A 16,786-nucleotide genomic window follows, 5' to 3' on the forward strand; every position below is an offset into this window, starting at 1 on the left:
CCTTTTGTAATGAGCAGATTAAGTATTTCTGAGGTTTGCTGGCTGTAGATTTCTTCTGAAGCATAAAATGTTGGAACATTTTTCTAGTTCTGTTTCCACCAGTGACTCTAGAGCATTGGACTTCTTCCCTTGCTCTGGCATAGTTAGTTTGCCTGTACACTTCCATTTTCATTGTCTTTATATTTACAATATTGGAGAAAACTAGGATGTAATATCCTCTTTGCTGGAATAGAAGAATGGAGAACCAAAGAATATCATGACATGCTTTGGTGTGTAGTCTAGAGTTTAATTTGGGTGTTAGGAGATGCTGGAGGTTTTTGATTGAAGTTGCCTTTTAGAAGGTTTATTCTGGCATTTGGATATGTAATAAATTATCCCATGGAAGTCTTTGCCAGTTCATAGTAAGTCAGAGACTGCCCTTATCATCACTAAATCCTTTATTTATCAAGAAAGTTCTTTGATAAATGTGAATTAAATAATAAAAATACAGTTTCAATTTTGACATTAAATGTTTGTACTAAAAAGCAAAATGCCTAGAAATTGTATTTGAAAGAAGAAAATTAGGAGGTGAGATTGGAAACCCAGAAATTAATGGAACTCATTGGCAAAAAACAAGGACAATGAGCAATGAAGAAATGATTTAAGGAGGGAAAAAGGGAACAGAATATATAGGAAGAAGTGGAAAAGAAGAACAAAGTTGAATAATGGATTTAAAAAAATAAGAGACATTTGTCTTGGCTAGTTATCCAGAAAAATATGACCCCCCTCCACACACACACCAAAAAGGACCAATTCGAAGTAATTTCTCTGTCAAGGATAGAGGATAGGCTGCTGAGTCATAATTCAGGGAATTGTGAAAAGAAGAGCTTTGAGGTCACATTTGATTCTTGGGTCTCCAAGATAATGTCTCTGAGGGCTGAGAGCACTGTTTCTGCCATTGAAATACCAGTGAACAAGGGAATAGAGATGATTCTTGCAAATCTCATTAACATATACACTCTTTCCTTCTGAAGTGTAGTTTAAGCATGCATTTGTTTTATTCTCCAAATCAGGAGTGGTAGGAGTGGTTAATCAGAATTAACCATGGGGAGCCTTACAAATTTAGTTCCTGGGCCCTACCCTAGGCAGGAACTGAGGCAGATTCCTCTGGCTAGGGACCTGAGGAGCTTTTATGTTTATGGAGGCCCTTGGTGTAAGTGCAGCCTGTGAAAAGCCTCTACTCTAAATAATAAACAAGTAGTTTATGCAAAGGGACAAACAGCTGGGAGAGGCTATTTTAGTGTGCTTTTTGGACCAGCTGATCATCCAAATGTGTGGTATTATGTCAGTGGAGTCACTAAAGTCGTGGATGCCATGTGTTTGTAAGGAAACCTCTGTGTTTCTGCCACTTTGTCCTTGACAGTTTGAGAAAAGGTTTGGTTTTAAGAGTATGTCTTTAGAATAAGATGATTTTTATGGGTCAGTGCAGATGCTATGAAGATTTCTCCAGGGATGGAAAAAGTCAGCATTTCAAATTGAAATGATTTACACGATGTGACTTATGTTCATGCTGATGTGGATTCTTTAGAATTTTCTACCAGTAAGGAATGTCTTATGAGCATAGAGATCCCCATGAGTAATTTAGTACATGTAAACATTCTGAATACTACTAAGCTTACTTGGTGATATAAACACTGTAATACCTAGGACAATATGTTGAGTACTCTAGGTATAATAAAGACAAAAATGTGGGGCCAGCATTATGGCACTGTGGGTTAAGCCATAGCCTGTAATGCTAGCTTCCACCTCCATTAATGTACTTGGGAAAGCAGTGGAAGATGGCCCAAGTGCCTGGGCACCTGACACTCTTGTGGGAGAACTGGATGGAGTTACAGGCACCTCACTTTGGCCTGGCCCAGCCCCAGCCTTCAAGGCATTTTAGAGGGTAAACTAGCAGGTGGAAGATCAATATTTCCCCTTCCTTTCTATCGAACATTTGTTCTTTCTCTCTCTTTCTCTCTTTCTCTGTAACCTTGCCTTTCGAATAAATATATAAATCTTTTTTTTTTTTTAATAAAAAGACAAAAGTGCTGTGAGAATACCAAAGCTGGAGAAGGGACTTCTGGCTGGGGACATCTGAAAATGCTGAAATATAGGTGGTAGAACTGGGCTCTAAAGGTTTATATAAGATAGTGGTGGGAAATATGAGTCAAAGAAAGACTTGGAAGTGGGAAATTATGTAAATGTCCAGTAGCTTGAAGGTGCAAAGTCTGAGATTAGAAGTAGTAGCATCTTGAATTAAGATATACATGGAAGAAGTACTCATAGGGACATCATGGAGATCCCAAGTCACTTGCCATGTACAGTATGGGTTGTTATCAACTCAGAATTCTCAAATGGTTACATAATGATGTGATCAAAGGTATCTTACTTGGAATTTTACTCTGGCATTAGTATATATAATGAGTTAGGGCCATGGAAGCTGGAAAACCAGTATAATATTATGTAGAGATGAGGTAAGATCTTTACCTGCATAAGTAAGGATGATTGGAAGTGTGGAAGGAAGGAAGGAAGGGAGGGAGGGAGGGAAGGAGAATTCAGTTATGAGCCCATTTCTGTATTCCTATCTGCCCAGGGTAGCTGAGGGTGGAAATAATTATGTTTTTGTCCTATACTAAAATTTAAATTCAGGCAAAAATCTCAAAGTAGAAGGTCCCAGGAGATAATTTGATTTGTGAAACTTAATATGGCTGTGGAGTTGTGTCTAGAGGAGTGACATTGCAGTAGATTAATTTGGTTTAAAGTTTAGCTGGGCAAGTTCTGTGGCCATGCATGTATTTAACATGTATACTTAGTTTCCCTTCTGAATCATGTAGAGAACTGTGATAGATCTGAGAATTTTGTGTGTGACTTTCTCATGGGATAGTGTGCATTGAAGAGACTTGCGCTGTACTCATGTTGGTATCAGAAAAGTCTCCTCCTCCTTCTATAGGACCCTTGGAGTTCATTTGTAGACCAAAGGGAACTGGAAATAGTTGTTGAAGATGGAGGAGTGATGATGGAAATAATTGACACAGAGGAGGTATAAGGGGTAGGGGTAACATTTGAAGCTTATTGCAGAGTTGCTTTTGAGAAAAGGAGGACCCCTTTTCTGAGCAAGGAAGCAGGTTTAAGAGAATGAGTAAAGCCAGTTGATCAGAGGATCTTGAACTTCTCTGAGAAACAGAAGGCTAGGCCATCTGGTAAGAGTGAGGGGAAGTTTGGGGTTGGGTTCTTGAGAAAGAAGAACATTCTTTTTAGATAGCCACTGTGGGAAATAAGATTAGGAGTAAACTGGAATTGAATAAAGGGGTTGCCAAAAAGCAAAAGCAAAGGGGTTAGATAAATTGAACTCTTAGTGTCCTTGTGGGTGTGTGAATTGCATTGAGAGGTCGCTGGAGGTGAAGAGGTTGTGGAAAAGAAGCTGGGCAAGAAGCGGATGTGGAAGCTTCAGTAGGGTGGTGGCCGGAGGAGGATTGGGTGCAGAGGGGGAGGATGACTGGGTGCTGCAGGCTGCGGAATGTGAAGAGTGCTGAGAGGTCAGTTCCTGATGGCAGTAGGCAGAGGGGGAGTGCGAGGTGTTTGTCAACAACACATTGCTGATTGTTCCCATTAAGGCAGGATACTTGGCGCCTCATTACCCTTTGAGCACAGACAAGCCCTGGGACTGTTTGCCTTTCAGTTGATAAGCCTGTTCTTTCCTCTTGTAATGGAGTAGGGTAGTAGGCTGGCACTCTTTTCTTTCTTTTTTTTCCTTTTCACTTGGCAATAATGGTTTGCTCAAGAGAATAGCCTTTGGCATCAAACAATCAGAATTAAATACCTGCTTCTCCGCTTACCAGCAGTGAGATCAGGACAAGGTCCCCAGCTATTGATCCTCCTCTTCTCTGTGAAATGAAGAGAATACCTACTTCAGTACCTCATGTCATAGAGGGGACAATAAAAGAAAGAAGATATATAGTATGCTACCTGTTGATAGAGGAGCTCCAAAATATGAGTGTTCACACATTTGGGGAAATACTTTTATAATCAAGAAAGTATGTGACTTTCAGACTGTGTTAGACACGATGATGCTTCATTCTGAATTCTCAGTTTAATGTCTTCTTGAAAAGTCAAATGGAATTCTTTTGAACAAATAAGATATTGTATGATAAAGTTTAGGGGAAAACCACCTAGAATCAAGTTTTGGAATGATGTGAAATTAAAAGTTGTACTTTTTATATTTGTATGTGTTCATTTGACAAATTTTAGCCTTTTCTATATGTGTACTGCACCCAATAAATATTGAACTTCTGGTGTCCTTTGGGTGTGAATGTAAGTTAAACATATGCACATGTGTCACATCTGTAGTTTCAAACTACTTTGTAGTTGGGCAGTTTCAAAGCAGATATTACTAGCAGACCTGTGTCAGTTCAAGGAGACTATACTAATGAAAAATGTTAGGTATATAACCTAGAATCATTTCTGTACCTCCATTGTAACTTTGATCCTAAAGACATGATAATTCCCAGTTTTCATTGGTAATCCTAACAGGCTAGAGCAGTTGTAGTAGCTCTTTTTATAGGTCAAGTCTCTGATTTGCAGAAGGCTTCTTTCTTATTTTGTGCCCAAGTATTATGCTGTTGGATGAGAGAAACCAGACTAGGTAATGTTTAAACTAGAAGAGAATGAAAGATTGAAGATTGAGTTGCCAGTTCTGAATCTCAGCCTGAATGTGCAGAGGCAGGCAGTGCCAGGACCCATGTTGGTGGACCAGATGAAAGTATAGCATAGATTTCTGCTTATTGAGCTGTAGAATGTCAGAACCATTTGTAAGGAAGCACCAGGAATGAGAGTTGGGAATTTAAAAAGGGACTAGATTACAGGTCATAACCCATACAAAGAGTCTGGGAAAGGGCTGGCATCCCATATGCACACCAGTTCAAATCCTGACTGCTCTACTGTGGGGAGCAACTCGGACTAGACTAAGTTACTGGAATTAAGACTTATTCTATGCATCTGCTCTCCCACAATATGGCGCTGGGAGAGGAGGAAATAGCTTCTACCCAGCTGCCTCTCACCAACTTGACAAGCTGCAGGACCTGCTCCTGATTGGAGGAGAGCAGCATACTCAGCGTGTGGGTAGCAGAGTTGGGATTGGTGGAAAAGGACTATAAAGGAGGAGAGAGACAACATGCACGAGGAACATCTATCTGAAGGAACACCTGTGCAGCCCCCGAGAGAGCCGGCCGGCGGTGTGCCGCTCCTCCGCGGAAGTGGGGAAAAGTGGCTAGGGGGAACCGCCCTTCCACGGAGGTGGAAGGGTCGGTAGCCAACCCGGGAAGAACCAGCAGCAAACCCGGGGAGGGCCGAGCAGAAAAAAGAACAGCGCAGGGTCCTGTGTCGTTCCTCCACGAAGACGGGGAGCGACACTCTACTTTCCATCCAGCTTCCTAGTGCATCCGGGAAAGTAACAGAAGATGACCTGAGTGCTGGGGCCCCTTTCACCTACATGGTAGACCCAAGGTGGAGTTCCAGGCTAATGGCTTTGTGGCCATTTGGGCAATGAACCAATGGATAGAAGATCTGTCTCTCTCTCTCTCTCTGTAACTCTGCATTTCAAATAAATGAAAAAAGCTTTAAAAAATAATAAGAGTCTGGTTAATATGATTAGGGAATAAATAAGAACCAGGAAAGCATGAAAAAATCATTTGAAAATAAACCAGTGTGTTCCAAAGTAGGGATTTCTTAACATGTGTTCTGTTTAGAGTCTGGATTGGCATCTGAGGGCTAGAGAGACCAAATTTGGCCCAAGTGATGGTGATGGACAGTTGCTGAGGCAGAAACCAGACTGTTTTCAGCTGTGTGCAGAATACTCAGTTAACTTAAGTTTAATTTTCTTACCTTTCTCTTCATTTATAGGCTGTGAATTGCTTTTGTTCATAATTAAGAAAGTATGCTATAATATCAAATAATTGCGCCGCGGCTCACTATGCTAATCTTCCACCTCCGGCGCCAGCATCCCGGGTTCTAGTCCCAGTCGGGGCGCTGGATTCTGTCCCGGTTGCCACTCTTCCAGGCCAGCTCTCTGCTGTGGCCCGGGAGTGCAGCGGAGGATGGCCCAAGTGCTTGGGCCCTGCACCCCATGGGAGACCAGGAGCAGCACGGTACGCCTGCCACAGCGCGCCAGCCGCGGCGGCCATTGGAGGGTGAACCAACGGCAAAGGAAGACCTTTCTCCCTGTCTCTTTCTCTCTTACTGTCCACTCTGCCTGTCCAAAAAAAAAAAAAAAAAAAAAAATCTTAGAGGACTATTGTGGTCTATGCAGTTGATTGTTGTCCCAAGTATATTCATGCGGTACATGACTATACAAGTTTTCAGGGACTTATTTTTTATATCATTCTATTTTTAACTTGTATTTGTTAATTAAAAAAATCTCACTGCAAGGAGGACATTGTAGAGAACTAGGCTTAGTTACCTTAAAGATAACTAAATTTCCATGTGCATTGCATATGAGATCTTGGATTCCAAGGGACTATGAATGCATGTGAAAACTAGGGAGTATTTCAGTGACCTGCCCGTATTCAGTAGTCAGTAGGCCTGTGACTTTTTCTTCTCTGCTGGTTTAGGAAGCAATTTATTTGCTTTGTGTTGAAGCATCCTTAGAGCTTGAAGGCACAAATGGAATGGAAAAATCTGATTTTGATGTTGTGGCTCCTGGAAAATAATAAATAGAATTTGTGGTTGCAAATAATGCTAGTGTAGTAGACAGAGTGGATGGCCTATCAGTGGGGGTGTTAATTGCTACCAAAGACAAGAAATGTCTGGTGAGTGAGTTACTGTCAGTTACAGCACCACTCTGACTGTTTTTGCCGAGGTAGTGTTTATATTCAAGCATATCACAAGCTGACTGTGCTTCTTGCTTTGTCTATGAGTAAAATTGTTCCTCAATCAAAACTGTCCTTTGGATACTGCAGTCCTATTTTACCTTTAATCTTGCAATTCTCTGAACAGAGAATTAAAACTCTCTTAGTAGAGTTTCAGGCATGAAGAACTGGTGATGTGTTGTTCCTTAAATCATTGGTTGCTTTTGTAGTGTAATGCTGAGTGTCACTTGGCTAGGTGTGTTGTTCCTTCTCTTATTAGTGTGGCCAGATCTAGAAGGATGTAACCAATTTACATGCTCTGGCTCATATCCAATTTAAGTGTTGATGTTTTAATGCCTGTTTCCTATTCTATGAAAAGGCGGTCCAGAGGGGGCTTGATGAAGCCTGTGCCTCTCTTCTGCCTCACTTCCAAATAGAAAATAAAGGTTAGTTTTGGGGCATTATCTGGATGAATAAAATGTGTAAATATAAAAAATGTAATTGCATTGGTTCAATCTGACTTTAATAGACTTTTAAAGATTTCCATATCCTCCTTGAGATTTAACAAAGTCTACACCTTTACTGCAGACTCAGTTCTGCACTGTAGCATTATCTGAAGGTCTTAAGTGATTGACTACTCTAGTAAAATGATGTAGTATGCTGTTGACATCATTGAATTTGTGACCTGTACTGTTTGGGTAGATACTTGTATTTATGCTATTTAAGATTGAGGAAAGTCTTCTGGAGAAATATTCAGTATAGCAATCTCTTATTTTGGTATAAGTGTTAATTGGATGTAAGAGAGACAGGCATTCTCAATCCTCATTGACCTTGTAAAATATATAAAGACTACCCTGTTTAGCCATTGATGTCTTTACTTGTATAAGACTAAGTATTTAAGATAGTGGAGTCATGTTAATAACGAACAGAGAGTGATTTTCTTTATTCTCATTCTTATTTTCAAACAGTAAGTACATTTTCAAGTCAAACAAACGAAGAAAACAGTAGGGTGAGTTTAAGCCTGCTCAAAAGATTAAGTTAAGATGTAGATATTTTTCAACTGTTGAAGAATGTTTCAGAATTTATGATATAGAAGCCATCATCATACTTCCTCACTATCTAAGCATGATTCGACTGTTGTTTTTGTGAATGTTTATACTCTGTGAGCCTGTCATAAATATGCTTGCATAATAGATTGCTTTTGTCCCAAAAGTATTTTTTCAGTATTATTTTGTGGAGCTAAAAAGAAAAACTACAGCAGTATTCCTGACCTCAGTAATTTGTTGGAAAGTTTAAAAATACATAGATGAAGCTATAATTTGACTATTCCCCAGTAATCTTGTGTTGCAGATGGACAGGAAGTGGAGAGATTATTATTGATGAAAAGAGCCAGGAAAGTTTCATGCAGGTGGCAGGAATTTAGATAGCTGACATATTTTTCCAGTGTGTCTCACCTACCATTTCATAATATTTCATGAATTCTAGATAAAGAGTTGATATGTTTACCTTGTAGAGCACAGAGATCCTGGGAATGTATTGTTAAATTTATTTTAACTACTAGGGATCATCTTGAAAGTCCACTTAGTATTGTTTTTAAAATGCGTCACTCAGTAAATCAAACTCCTATCATAAAACAAAGGCATCACCTGGATGTTAATCTCAACCCTGAAAATCAAATAATAAAGTGGTTGTTATATATATAAATATTAATATTGTTACATGAAAAAATATGAAATATAATAAATAATTACTTACACTTTGGTACTAGTAATCCGCTATATATAGTAAAAATATTTTCAGATTTTGTTTGAGTAAAATCTTAGAAGTGGTTGAAACATTCACACAAAATCAGTAGCTCTTTATGAGTGTGCTTCAAAAAGTTTGTAGAACATGGAATTAAAATTATGAGCTTATTTGATGCAAAAATTTTTTGGTACAAAAACATCTTTTTTCATAACACAGAAAATGTATTATTAAAAATAATACATAGATATTTTTGTACTAAAATAATGAATTCATTTAATTCATTTTCCCACAGACTTCTTGCAGTACCTTTATATGAAACCATGTGATGAGTGGTAGAGTGGTTATTGTGTATGTGTGTGTGTCTGCACACACACCCAAGGTCTCATGTAGAACAGACTTTCAATGGTTCTCGTGGTCTGTTAGGGCATTTGTGGGTCTTATCAAAAAGAAATTCTAACACTTCCACTCATTTCTGGGGAGCTGCTTTAGATTGCATTTGCCTAGAATATGTCAGACTTTGATGGTGGGAAGGCACGGAAGTGCCTGGAGATCCCCATCAGGCCATTCTCCTGAACTCCAGTGAACTGATAATACCCTAAAGCTCTTATACCTGCTTTATAGGATTGTGTTTTCTTATTCCTGGTGAACTACTACCTTGATATTACAAATGAAAAGATTAAGAAGGAAACTTTAGTGTGGGATTAAAGTTGGTAGACCCCTATTACTAATTCATAAAATGTATATTTAGTGTGCTTGGCTATTTATTTTCTCATAGAAACAAGTAATGAATGTGAATAATATTTTCATTTGTACCACGAATTGTATAGTTTTAAGGAACTGACACTACAGTATTTAAAGAGAGCAATTTAATTTTTTGACATCCTTTCCTTTAAAAGTCAACAAAAAGAAGGAACAAAATTTATTGTTAAATTAGGTCCAGTCCCCAAAAACTGCTAGAGGGAGAGTGGTTTTTGTTGTGGGGAACTAGACATGCAATTGCTTTTGCATGTTAAAATTTTTCATCTCAGACATTTCCATTATAGTCAATTATTATCTTACCAAGACTATAAATAGAATTTATATGGAAAACAGACCAGAAAGCCATTTAAATAAAGCATCATTCATTTTAGACAAAGGCAGAGAACAGCAAAATGAGAATCTGAATAGTTGTTATAAAACCTGATTTAGGCTAACTACATGATTTACTGTTGGTCAGTACCCTGAAGAATCCTGTGGCCTTTAGCAGCCATCACAGGCATGATATACTGCCTGGGACTACACTGGCCAGTGGTCATTTTATGTGTTGACCAAGTGGTAGCTTCCACTGTGCCCCCCCCAAATAAAATCAAGAGTGTGTGTGTGTGTGTGTGTATGAATAGCAACTTACAGGCTTGTATGATCTATGTATTTTTTACCCCTTTGCAAAACTTGATAATAGGTGACATATGTCTTCTTAGCATTAGGCTAGTAGGAAAATAACGAATTTGCAAATTGTTTTATTTTTCACTTTTCTTTTTTATTTGAAAGGCAGAGTTACGGAGAAAGAGGGAAAGAGAGAGGTCTTCTGTTTTCTGGTTTACTCCCCAAATGGCTGCAAGAGCCAGGGCTGAGCCTGGCTGAAGTGAGAAGACAGGAGCTATTTCCTTGATTCTACATCCTCTACTTTGGGCGCATTCCTCTTTTTTTTATTAGAGTGCATTGTCCAGTAGGTTCCAGTCAAAGAAAACATCTGAGATAAAATTTTTTTTTATTTTTATTAAAAAATTGGGAAGATTGAGTTAGAAATCTAGGGTGAATGTGCTTTCTACATAGACTTATCTTCAATTATCCTCCCCATTTTTAATCCCTTTTTTCCCCTTACCTCCTGGAGTACCTTCTGCCTCCAATTCCTGCAGCCCAAGTATACTTAACACTTACTTACTTTCTGTAAGTCTGTTGACATTGCCTTCCATCATCTAAAGTTTTGTTGACCTCTTCTTCAGGCTCATAAACAGAGCTTTGATGGGAGGAGCTTGTTGCCAGAATGATGGAATGCTTTCTTTACCACAAGTTAAAAGATGTGATATGGTATTATGTATTCCAGAATCTCCTTTATATTTAGAAAATACTTTTCTTTTCTGCTTAACTGTTGTCAAAACTGAGATGTATTGCAGCATTAATATCAATATTTTTGAGGAATTTAAAATATTTTCCTAAACGTAATCATAAGGCCTTCACCATGTTTATCAGATTAACCAGAGTCTCCCAGGTAATCTTTTGATTTCTGTTATGGTTACCATGAATAAAATCCAGGATGAAGTAATCGAAGGGATACTATTTCATACCAGCTTGGGTAGCGTAATCCTAGTACTTCTGAAAAGAGAAAAATAAATCCTAGATTGGAATTTTAAACTCTTACATGGAAGACATTTTTTTCTCCCTTAATGAATTTTGTTGATGAAGAGACTGTTGATTTGTTTTCTCACAGTCATGCCTTTACTGGAAGCTTTTGGTCAGACTTTCTAGACTCATCTCACAGAATGTTTTCAGTATTAACATGGGTAAAGGAAGCGATGAACAAAGACATAGGGGGAAAATTTAAAGTTTGAAATGAATTTTGCATTCACCCTATAGGTGTTGCTGCTTGTGTAACTTAAACATTCTGACTTTAGTTAATAAATCATATTAACTAAATTAAATACAATTGGTGTAGATTGAGTGACTTCCTACTTGCCACTTGGGACTACGCATTTTAAAATACTGTGCTACTTTAACTCCCCATTAATTTATTTACTTATTTTTTGATTTGTTTCTGAATATTTGTTTCCTTCCTACTCCAATTTACATGATTTTCCTTCTCTAATTCACACTAAACCTGTGACAATAGAGGAGCAGATGGATTTCTAAGGCAATGCTTCCCCATTTCAGTACACAGACAGATCTGCCGGGGATCTTGTTAAACCTCAAATTCTGGAAAGAGGCTTGAGAGTCCACATTTCTGTTTTAATTTTTAAAAATATTTATTGACATATAATAATTGTATATATTTATGGGGTCCAGAGTGGTTTTTCAGTGCATGTATACAGCATGTACTGATCAAGTCAAGGCAATGAGAATTTCCATTTTCTTATCCTTTATGTTTGTAGTTTAGAGCTCCTCTCAACCAGTTCTTCATAAAATATAAAATGTGTTATTCTTTCTTCTTCTTTTTTTTTTTTTTTTTGACAGGCAGAGTGGACAGTGAGAGAGAAAGACAGAGAGAAAGGTCTTCCTTTGCTGTTGGTTCACCCCCCCAATGGCCGCTACGGCCGGCGCACCGCGCTGATCTGAAGCCAGGAGCCAGGTGCTTCTCCTGGTCTCCCATGCAGGTGCAGGGCCCAAGCACTTGGGCCATCCTCCACTGCCTTCCCAGGCCACAGCAGAGAGCTGGACTGGAAGAGGGGCAACCAGGACGAACCTGGCACCCCGACCGGGACTAGAACCCCTGGGTGCCAGCGCTGCAGGCGGAGGATTAGCCTATTGAGCCGTGGCGCCAGCCAAAATGTGTTATTCTTAACTGTAGTCACCACACTGTGCTGTGGGACAATAGGAGTTGTACCTGTCACCTATCCTTTGTTTGGTATTTGTTATCTACCCTCTTTCTATCTCTCCACTTTTCTGAGTCTTTAGTAATTGCTGTTCTGCATTCAGATAAACTTTTTTTCTCCTCTTTTTTTTTTTTTTTTTTAAATCCTCCACTTGTGAGACAGACAGAACATACAGTATTTGTCTTTCAGTGTCTGGCTCATTTCACTTAACATGATATCTAATGGTTCCGTTCGTTTTGTTGTAGATCACAGGATTGCATTCTTTTTTTAATGACTGAATAATATTCCATTGCGTTTATGTATACCTTATTCTTTCTATCCGTACATCTGATGATGGACATCTTGATGGAGTCCATATTTTGGGTATGGTGAATAGTGCTGCAACAATAAGTGCAGATATTTCTTTGACATAACGATTTCATTTCTCTTGCAAGTAGACCTGGTAGTGAGATTGCTGGATCTTATGGTGACCTATTTTCACTTTTTAAAGGATAATCCAATTTAAAAGTAGACAAATAATCTGAATAGCTGTTTTTCAAAAGATTACACACAAATGACCACCAAAATAGAAAAAATTGCTTCATATTACTAATTAAGAAAATGCAAATCAAAACCATAATGAGACATCACTCCAGTTAAAATAGCTTTTGTATTTTATAAAAAATACAAAAATAACTAAAGCAAAGGACAGATGTGGCAAAAAGAGAACTCTTACACACTGTTGATGAGAATGTAAATTAGTATGGACGCCATGGAAAACAGGTTGGGGAGTCTGTATTTCTAACAAGCTTCCACGATGCTGATATTTCTGGTCCTTCTGACCACACTGAATTGAATAGAAGGGGTCTCATATACCTTGCGTATGTGAGTAAAGTTGACTGCTTCAGAATACAGTATATTTAAAAATCCATGAACCTGGAGCTTCTAGAGGTGCATGGAAAATCTTGTGTTACTGGCTGCTACTAAGTACATCGAAATAGTGCTGAATTTATTACTTCTAGATTAAAGAAAAAGTTTCATTGTAGATTACAATTTTTTTTATTTTTTATTTTTTATTTTTTGACAGGCAGAGTGGACAATGAGAGAGAGAGACAGAGAGAAAGGTCTTCCTTTGCCGTTGGTTCACACTCCAGTGGCCGCCGTGGCTGGCGCGCTGCGGCCAGTGCACCGCCCTGATCCGATGGCAGGAGCCAGGTACTTATCCTGGTCTCCCATGGGGTGCAGGGCCCAAGGACTTGGGCCATCCTCCACTGCACTCCCAGGCCACAGCAGAGAGCTGGCCTGGAAGAGGGGCAACCGGGACAGAATCCGGCGCCCCGACCGGGACTAGAACCCAGGATGCCGGCGCCACAAGGAGGAGGATTAGCCTAGTGAGCCGCGGCGCCGGCTGTAGATTACAATTTAGAAGTGATTTTAATACTATATTTTTATGTACTGATATGTGTTTTATATATTAAAATATACAATATCTATTTCTCCAAGTGTCTTTGATGAAAAAATATTATGCCTGATACCTGCTAACCTTTGATTTGCAACATTCAGGGGAAACATACCTTGGTATCTATAGCTGCTAGTTGCTAGGATTCTATTATATAGCATTTTGTGCTTATAACATGAAGCCACAGAGTATAATATAGACAAATCAATAACTGATTTCATTGTAAAGTTTGTGAATGATTTGATGTTATCAATGAAAAAAAGATTAACACTTTTTTTTATTATTAAATAGCTCAGTCTCTAAAAGAATTTGCAAGGCTGCTTATTGCAGTAGAAGAAGAAAGACGAAGATTGGTAAGTCTGTTCCCTACTTCTTAGGACTATTGCCTTGTTTAGACACACTTAAATAAACAGTAGATCGCTTGAATTAATCAGCTCTACAATACTCCCTGATTTGACACATGTCCTAAATACTACATGTATTTGTGAGAAGATTTGTGAGTATAATTATGAAAAATTATATATATAATATATAAGCTATATTGTTTGTTTTTTATCTACCACATATAAATTATCTTTATTTTACTTATAATTTAATTGTCCCGAGAATCAAAAATACTTAGATGCTACCATTAAAAAACCCATTCTAATTCAGCAAACATTTAGAAGTTATATTGTGATAACTTTGGTGCTGGAGTAACTAACTAACCCTACCAGGGTATTACATGAGGTTGTTTTGAAAGGTGGCACTGGAGTTAGATTTTTGAGGGCCAGGAAGATTTTGCTAAGCGAGGAAAATGGGCAAAGTATTCTAGATTGATGGATTAATTAATGCAAAGTTATTAGAGCATAGTTACTGGTAATATATTTAGCCATTCAAAAATACAATTTTGTATCTATTGAATTAAAATTTTTGTCATGATATCTAGTTTGTGACCTAATGTTTTTATCTGTGATGTGGCAGAAATAGTAGCATGTACTCCCATGATTGTTGTAAAGCATTTAGAGCAACCCCTTGCACATAATAAATACATGTTGATGGTGATAATTATGCTGCTAATTTTCAGTTACAGTGAGGGATACTGTCTTGTTCAAAACATTGGTTTTATTACTAGTTAAAGTGATCAGTTTAAGTTCATAACTGATTGTAAAGATAGGATTAAGTGTCAAAGGGATCAAATAAATAAGACCATGTCTGCTAATAAAATTGATAGAATTAAAAGGGAGGGAACAATCCAACGTTGGAAGTGAGATACACAGCAGACTCATAGAATGGCAAATGTCCTAAACAGCACTCTGGCCTCAGAATCAGGCCTTAAGGCATTTGGATCTGGCTAAAAAGCCCATGAGAGTATCTCAGGCATTGAAAGCCAAGATACTGTGGCAAAAAATGACCTAAATGAAAGATCTCTGTGAGTGAGATCTCACTGGAAAGAAGGGGCCATCAAAGAAGGAGGTACCTGTCTCTGAAGGGAGGAGAGAACTTCCACTTTGATTATGGCCTTGTTCAAATAAGGTCAGAATTTGTGAACTCAAGAGGCTTCCATAGCCTTGGCAGCTCATGACAAGAGCCTCGGGTGATTACTGATATCATGGGTAAGAGTGTCAATTGTTAAATCATCAACAGGAGTCACTTTGCACTTATTCCCCATGTAGGATCTCTGTCCTTAATGTGTTGTAGTATGAGAATTAACAGAAAAAATAGTCTTCAAACAGTACTTTATACTTTGTGTGTCTGTGTGGTGCAGACTTTTGAAAATCTTTACTTAGTGTATACTAAATTGATTTTCTGTATATAAAGAGAATTAAAAATGAATCTTAATGAAGAATTGGATGGGAGAGGGAGTAGGAGATGGGATGGTTTGCAGGTAGAAGGGTGGTTATGGGGGTAAAAACTTCTATAATCCAAAAGTTGTACTTTTGTAATTTATGTTTATTAAATAAAAGTTTTCTAAAAAAACACATTGGCTTTGCTTTCATTGGATTCACTATCCAGTTGGGAGTCATATACATAATAAATAGAATACTCAAGTGTGCACTAAATGCTCTAGGAATCTGGCAGAGTGTGGTGCTGCTAAACTGAAAAGGGTACCCTCAAGGTGTCCTGCATTGCTTGAGGTATGGAAGATCAGGTAGGTAGGGTAAGATTGTCATTTTAATGAACTTGAACTAAGCCTCAAGGTTAGAGAAAGTACTGTCTATATTTGAGAAATTGGGCAGATGGTTCTTAGAAAGGATTAGCAGACAGTTGATTGTGGCCAAGAGGTTTTAGTGTTTGCTATTAGTGGGAGAATTGCCAGGAGCTCCTGAAGGGAAGAATGATAGGATCAAAATGGGATTCAGAAAAGGTTAATTTGGCGGCCATGTGAGAAACAGATAAAGTAGGGAAGAAATACCAAGGGTAGTGTTGGTGGTGGGAAGGTGATCACATTCTTTTAGGAAATACTAGCCTACACCATGGATCTGCCCCCAGTATTAAAGAGACAAACATACAATGTGATCTAGAGTAGATACTTGTAAGGGTTTATGGCAGACTTAGCTTTTCTGGGGCAGGTTGGGGGTGGGAGGATCCAGAGACTACTTTCTCTGCAGTGACTTTGGTCTGAGTTGTAAAACCTAAGTTAGATGCTTTTAGATTATTTAGATGCTTTTAGATTATTTAATGCTTTATAGATACATCTCAGTCTAGCTCTGTGAGCTTACAGTGTTAGTCCAGCTTCCGCAGGGAGTCCTGGGCAGGATCTGCACTTACAGTGCAGAAGAGGAGCTGATGGTGGAATGGGAAAGAGTCATTAGATGTGAAAATTAAGAGTTGCAAATATCAGGGAAGCCAGGAGAACAAATAGTCCTGGGTTGCTGAGGCTGTGACTCAGATCCTGTTCAAATAGTTCAGGAGTACAATAAACCAACTGGCATGAGTTACAGTTTTTGAAAATGTGTTAATGCAAAGAATATGGGAAAGTGTGGTGTAGCTTGTGGGAAGAAAAAGAGTCAGCAAAATGTTCCTTTGGCACTGAGGAGAACTTGTAAGCACCAGGGGAAAAAAGTCGTCTTTGAGGAGGTAGAAAGAAAGAATTAGTGAAAACATAATAGAAATTTGTAACAATGAATTGATCAGTTGGACAAGTAGAGAATAGTATTAGAAAGGACTTACTATCTGCTATGAACAGAAGT

The 16,786-nt window shown here is 38.4% G+C and overlaps 1 protein-coding gene across 3 annotated transcripts in view; it reads left to right on the forward strand.

Moving 5' to 3' along the window:
• ARHGAP42 (Rho GTPase activating protein 42) overlaps positions 1 to 16,786 on the forward strand; it is a 307,262-nt gene that overhangs the window by 102,103 nt on the left and 188,373 nt on the right. For 2 of the 3 annotated variants that reach the window (XM_002708607.6, XM_051820336.3), the window contains exon 3: positions 13,905 to 13,966. The exons of the other annotated variant lie outside the window; for it this stretch is intronic. In XM_002708607.6, coding sequence (XP_002708653.1) covers positions 13,905 to 13,966 — 62 coding nt within the window. The remainder of the gene's footprint in view (positions 1 to 13,904; positions 13,967 to 16,786) is intronic. 3 annotated transcript variants of the gene reach the window in all.

Source organism: Oryctolagus cuniculus, chromosome 1 (assembly GCF_051225735.1).
Source record: "Oryctolagus cuniculus isolate XC-2025 breed Fujian yellow rabbit chromosome 1, ASM5122573v1, whole genome shotgun sequence".
In the NCBI taxonomy this organism is placed as follows: Eukaryota; Metazoa; Chordata; class Mammalia; order Lagomorpha; family Leporidae; genus Oryctolagus; species Oryctolagus cuniculus.